The sequence below is a fragment of the Diabrotica virgifera genome, chromosome 4 (genome assembly GCF_917563875.1).
Source record: "Diabrotica virgifera virgifera chromosome 4, PGI_DIABVI_V3a".
NCBI lineage: Eukaryota > Metazoa > Arthropoda > Insecta > Coleoptera > Chrysomelidae > Diabrotica > Diabrotica virgifera.
The window spans coordinates 146,638,044-146,645,198 of NC_065446.1; the positions used below are offsets into that span (position 1 = coordinate 146,638,044).

Here is a 7,155-nt window from a genome sequence, read left to right on the forward strand (position 1 = left end):
AAACTTATTCTGTATATTTCATCCATCTTGGGGTTAATATCTGACAATTATAATGATAAAAAGTTAAGAAAAGGGTTAATAGAGTGTAAAACAGTGATTAAAATGATTCATAATAGAATGAGGTTTGCAAAGACGATTGGCGAAAAGCAGCACCTCGAAGCCCGGATGCGACTGGTGAAAACGTTGAGAAAGCAACTGAAGACTCAAAAAAAGAAGGGGGCGGGACTTAACACTCGTTCAGAGACTGCTTACAAGAGGGTACATTGGAAGACTCTGTATCTACATTTAATTCATGATTTCAGACTGGAGTCATTTCAAACCTTAAATACAAGGACCCAGGTAGCTTCCTGGTTGATTGCAAAGCTCTGTTCAAGCAACGAATCCAAAATGCCCTACAAAATAACGCTGCAGTAAAAGTTAATACAGTATTTGGAGGAGAGTTCGAGATTGCTCAGGGCGATAAGATGATGAATGAAACGAAGTACTTCACTACTTCAAACTCAGCCATTTATATACAAATATATTTATATATAATATTAATAATATTATATATATATATATATATATAATATATATGTTATATCCGTTTTTACCAACTAGCCTTAATAATGAAGTACCTACTTATTTCCCATCAGGATATATCAGGTGTCAGCCATCTGAATCGACGCATCCAGTTTCAATGCCAATGTCAGCGAGAACTACTACGTCCAGGCTTTCTCACGAACTCAGCATTTTGTAAATCATATAAAACCATTTGCCGGTGTTTAATATTTGTTCGTAATAATTTAGATTTCATTCATGTAACTTTAATTCTTGTATTTTCAAAATAAAATATTTTTTAAAAAGTCAAAAAAGTTTTAAGTGATATAAAAATTGGCGCAGTCAGTAGGATCTGGAAACGTTGTTAGAACACGGAAAAGCCTAACTGACAACGGTGGATTTCAATCCTTTGATTCAGAAACGAACCATCCAAAAGGCAGAGCCGTCATCACTTTGCAGATATCTACGGATTAGGAACACCTGGTGAAGCCCCTGGTAGAGACGCTGTCGGGAACAAGACGACTAGATGTTTTTGGATTTAGTGTAAGTCTAATATTGAATCATCTCGTATATTATTATTACATTATTTTACAATATTATTATTAATATTATTATTATTGAATACTGTTCGATATTCCAATATTGATTATACTGAAAATCAATAAAAACAAGTACATATTTATTCTCATTATTTGACGTTTATACTGTAAATCGTCAATTTTTTTGTATTATTTATTGTTATTATAAAACGCCTGAAACACGCACTTTTCGCTCATCGGGCAGTTATTATAAGAACATTTTTTTTAATACTAAATACAACCACTAAATATTTTTCTGATTATCTTTTAACTATTTGACGTTTATTCTGTTAATCGTCATTCCTTTATTTTCACTATTGTTCTTATATACACGTCTGAAACACGCACATTTCGCTAATCGGACAGTTGTTATAAAAACATTTTCTGATATATTTTTTATTATTTCTGATTATTATTTGATATTTAAATTGATTTATTTGACTATTTTTATTTTTATTATTTGATATCTTGATTATTCCATTTGACTTATTTGACCATTTTTATTTTTAATATTTGATATTTTGATTATTTCATATTTAAATTGTTTTATTTGACCATTTTTATTTTTATTATTTGATATTTTGATTATTTCATATTTAAATTGTTTTATTTGACCATTTTTTATTTTTGATATATTGATTACCTGTTTTATTTAAATTTATTTGATCATCATGACTGACAACAGTAATACTTCTCGTCCCGCAGTCCCCGTATCTCATATCGAGAATGAACCCGAAGTAGAACCTTATAAACTATCCAAAATATTTTCGATCGTACCCGAATTTGAAGGCGATCAAATATTCTTACAAACTTTTCTAAATGCTTGTGACTATGCCTACAATATGTCTACGCGTGATCAAAAACAGCTATTAGTAATTCACATAAAAAATAAACTTCGCGGAAGAGCAGCGCAACTCATAAGCTCTAGAAATCCCTTATCATATCTAGAAATTAAGCAACTTCTTAATTCCCACTTTGGAGACACTAGAGACCTATCTTCTCTCATACAAGATTTACAGAGAGTCAAACAACTTCCAAATGAATCGGCTCTTACATTCCTCAATCGTGTCCAAGTCCTTAATGCAAAAATGCATGCCAATATCCAGAAATCTGGCTTCACTCCTGAAGAGAAAAAAGCCCAAATCGTACTAATCGAATCAATGGCGCTCAATACCTTATTGACCGGCCTAGATCCAAAAATTGCACATATTGTTCGTGCTAGTAATCCGAAAGACCTTCTTCAAGCTCAGGTCCGCATCAGACGAGAGCTACAATTATCTTATTTCGAAATACAGAAAACCAATCGCCCCAATCCTCCAAGAAACAATCAAAATAATCAAGCCATTAGAAGACCAAACTTTCAACCACCTAGATGCACCTTTTGTGGACGCATTGGCCACTCAAATAACGAATGTCGCTCTAGACAAAATTCCCAAAATAATTCCCAGAATTTTAACGATACTCGAAATTTCAGTAGCTATCAAAACTTCAATAATGCCCAAAATAATGGCTTTCAGAGGCAAAACTTCAGCCCGAATAATACCTATCAAAACACTAGACCTAACGACCAACAAAGACCTCAGTTCAATCAAAATAACCCAAAAATACGCCCTTCTGTAATTCATAGGAACACAAATTTTTCGAACGATAGACAGAGAGCTCATTTCGTTAAGTACGAACCTGACTATGTTCATGATTATACCCCAGCTCCAATTGAAAACCACCTCCTGATTATTACAATTCATTCGATGAATCGATCGATTTAATTGATAGCCAAGACTATCAGGATTTTCTCACAGTTCCAAATCAAAACCACCCACCAGACAATGCCATTTCAGTAGTTATATGGGACCGACTCCCGCTCACCGTGGGAAACATGGTAGGCCGAATCCCGCCCGCGCCGACTCCCGCTCACTTCGTGGTGGAGGCGCAACATCGTGAGCCATGGTAGGCCGAATCCCGCTCATCATGATCCAGAATCGGCATACCGATTCCCGCTCATCATGATCCAGAATCGGCATACCGATTCCCGCTCATCATGGTCCAGCATACCGATTCTCGACCATCGGGGGCATCCATCAGGGTCCTTGGCATCATACGTTGAAGAAAGAAGCGGCTAACAATGACCAGACGGTCGTAGAAAGATTGTGATAAGGCAAGAGGCAATGGACCATTCTTAACATGTATAAAAATGCAATATAATCATCATCATGACAATGGACCATTCTGGGATGAAGATCATGACAATGGACCATTCTAGGGTGAAGTACATAACAATGGGCCATGTATAATCATCATCATGACAATGGACCATTCTGGGATGAAGATCATGACAATGGGTCATTCTAGGGTGAAGTACATAACAATGGGCCATGCTTAACATGTATAAAAATGCAATATAATCATCATCATCATGGCAATGGACCATTCTTGGATGAATAGCATGACAATGGGCCATTCTGAACATGTATAAAATGTGAAATGCTATACGATCATCATATATAGAGATGAAAATATAATATTTGTACAAAATTACGAACAATCAAACATTTTGAAATATTTACAAAAATATTTTAAGTTGTTTGTTACCATGCCGGATGCGTATGGTTAATAAGAAAGAATGTAGACGTTATTTTTGCAACAACAGGAAACCGCTAAAGATATGACAAGCCACAATGCTAAAAGGCCGGATGGAGTCGGATGATAATACGTAACCACAGTTGTTATTTGTGTAAATGTTATCGCATATTTTTAAAACCACAAGGTCTTGTTTTTGCAAAACATGGAAATCTTATCTCTGAAATTAACAACGTAACCAGGAGAATGTAAACATGCAGCGCAATTGCCAAAACGGCACTCTATCATATCTTCTTTGCTAATGGTCCGATTTTGACGTATGGGGTGTCAAATGAAAGCGGTGGCGACACAGAAGCCAACTGTCAATTCTTCTTTTGTCAACGTTCAATATTAACTGTCAATTCTTCTTCTTCTTTTCCGTATAATGCCTAACAGAACATGACAGTGCCTAACGTGACGTAAAATAACGTGACGTAAAATAACGTGACGTAAAATAACGTGACTAAAATAACGTGACGTAAAATAACGTGACGTAAAATAACGTGACGTAAAATAACGTGACGTAAAATAACGTGACATTTGAACGTGAATGATGTGACATTTACACGACGTTCGACGCAGGAGGTGTGCTCCAAAGTTGAAATTTAGTGAGACATTTCACTCAGAACATGATCAGTACTAGTATGAGCCCCATCGGGTACATACATAGGGTAATGGATTTTCAAAGTAAACTCAACCAGTTAAATAAAGACATTAAATCGTATGAGGATGTAAAACACATTAATAGACAATTCAATTGTTTGCATATTGAAGACAAAACGTGGAAGCCGGAAGAGGTGAATCGACAGCAGGAGCAGCAGCATCAGCAAGGTCTTTACGCCTTTCGAAAAGTTCCACAAGCTACATATCCATTGAGACGTATTCAGCCTACACCATGGGGGCCAGCAACAACACAAACAGCGAGAATATGAAAAGTGAAATAGACAATGTCTTTGCAATGTCGTGTGTAATATTAGCATCTGTATTTATCTTAATTCTAAAAATTATTTTTGAAATTGTAAAGAGAAAATTTGAATCTTCATGTAATATAAGACTTGATCACTAAATAAGGTGTTTAAATAAAAACCAAAAAAAAAATCTCTAAATTATTTATTTATACATAGAAAAAATTACAACGGTATTACAGTAGAAGAAAACCAGTGCCGTAGACAATCCACATTTCTTTCGGTGCATGAAAATAGTCCAACAGCGTGACAGGGGTTTGTAGCAGGACCAACGTTTCCAGTAGCAAGAGGCGTACCATCAAACTTGCAAACATCAATAATAAGGGGAAAAACTCCAAAAATGTGACATTTCTTGCTTAAAAATTCGGCTTTTTGTTGTCCGCGGACATATATGTAATCAGCGGCATACATCAACTTGGTTTCAAGTATTTCATTTAGTTTGGACAATTCTACATCTCCATAAGTTTTTATTTCATGTTATATATTACAAAGTTATGTATAAAAAGAGCCAACTTTATTCAGTAAATATTTCAACTGTGTAATCAGGCTGTCATCTGGACAAGGAATTCCGAATAAGTTCCAATTAAATCTGCCAATTTCGATGATCTTCTTTGTAAATTCATTATATTTGTAATACGTGCTGCCATCTAGAAAGTATAAATGTCCATCTATATATTTAAATACCGATTTAACGGTGGTCGGTACTCCAGGGAATATGTCCTTTATAAGTCCTCTGCTAATGACTAGGTCTATTATGTCGTCATATTCAATGAATGATGTATTGTCATACCATATATATGTCTTTCCTGTATGAGTCTGAAATACAACGTTTATCTCGGCATGGGGTGGTAATATAAACAGAGGTATATCTCTTGAAATAGTTATGCTGGGAAATGATACTGAGTACATAGTATTATTTGATGTAAGAATTAAGTTACCAGCCGTATTCTGAAACACATACGAAATATTTCTTATTTGTTTAGGTACATAAGTACTCAAATGTTCGGGATTATTCGGTACCATGTGACCATTTAGATCATTCTTCCATACAAATCCGTCATGTATTATATACATATGATGGTTCTTAAACTGAGGATCATATGCCAGAAAGAGAATATTAGGATATTCAATAGCACAAAAAGGCGGTGCAGTTTTCGTTGTGTGGTGAGGTATAATCTCGGTTGGTATAGGACGGGGTCTTGTAGTATGCACCCTCGATTTATGCGATCGAGTTGATGTACTAGCCTGTGTAGGAATATAAGATGTACTTTTTCGCGGTGTTGCCTGGGTTGATGCACTAGTTTGCTGCGTAGTAATATATGTACTTTTGCGTCCGTATAAAGCCTCCATACCGTTAATATCATCCTGAGTAATAGTGAGTAATTTATATGAATACCAGGGATACATTACAGCATTCTTATCGTTACTATGCGATAAACCTAAACTGTGACCAATTTCGTGAAGAATAACCATAAAGAGATTGGCAGAATCATAATCTGTATCGTTCACATTATAACTCCATTTTTCATCCAAGTCTACATGTATTTCTACGCAAGTATCATTAATGAGGGGAAAATATGCATGTGCTAATTTTCCACCACGACCATCAAACTGCTGTCCACACTATCGGTTACCCATACAGTTGGAGCGAAAATAATTCTTTCCTTTAACGGCTGTTATAGTGATATCTGGTGTCGGAACAGGAAGAGTTACTCTGCTAAAATGCAAATTTGAAACATCTTCCCACATTTTAAAGGCTCGTTCAACTATTTGAATTATATGGTGCGCTCGATCAGCCTGAGGAAAATATCATCGTAGATTATGTTTATTCCATTTTCCAGTAAGAGAGTAATCGTTTTCACCAGTTTGGCATCGAGGTTTTTGCATTAATGCTATGGTATCATCGTTTAATGTACCATCAACATATAAATTATATCGTTCTTGGAAATGTAGGAGCGTTGTATTGAAATCTGCTATAGAACCATTTTCTATATACCCATACTGATGAAAAAACCTCATAGCATCGTCTTCGGAAAAGGCGTCGGTTGCTGCTATAAAACGCAGGAGTAGCATACACATGAAAAACACCTCCATCATTGTTTACATACAAAAATAGACTAACCTATATTTGTGTAAGCATCAATTTATATATAACCCCATAAAACATATGATAGAGTGCCAAAGTGGCCTTATACATAACATGTTGTTAAAACAGACGTCATAACGTAATTTGTCATTCAAAATCCTGTAATTTGAGGTGCTACATGATAAGATTCTACATATAATGCGAATAATATAAGATAGAGGGTCAAAGAGGCCTTATACATAACATGTTGTTAAAACAGACATCATAACGTAATTTATCATTCAAAATCCTGTAATTTGAGGTGCTACATGATAAGATTTGACATATAATGCGAATAATATAAAATAGAATGCCAAAAAGGCGTTATACA

At 35.2% G+C, this 7,155-nt stretch overlaps 1 protein-coding gene across 1 annotated transcript; it reads right to left on the bottom strand.

Annotated features, from left to right (window-relative positions):
• Positions 1-5,191: 5,191 nt before the first annotated feature.
• Positions 5,192-6,172, bottom strand: LOC126883688 (matrix metalloproteinase-18-like). The gene has a single exon (XM_050649349.1). It carries the CDS (start codon positions 6,170-6,172, stop codon positions 5,192-5,194), a length of 981 nt encoding a protein of 326 aa, XP_050505306.1.
• Between the last annotated feature and the right edge of the window lie 983 nt (positions 6,173-7,155).

Bases quoted from the DNA above. Each gene is read 5' to 3' on its own strand.
- LOC126883688 (XM_050649349.1), bottom strand. From the start codon at position 6,172: ATGGTTATTCTTCACGAAATTGGTCACAGTTTAGGTTTATCGCATAGT.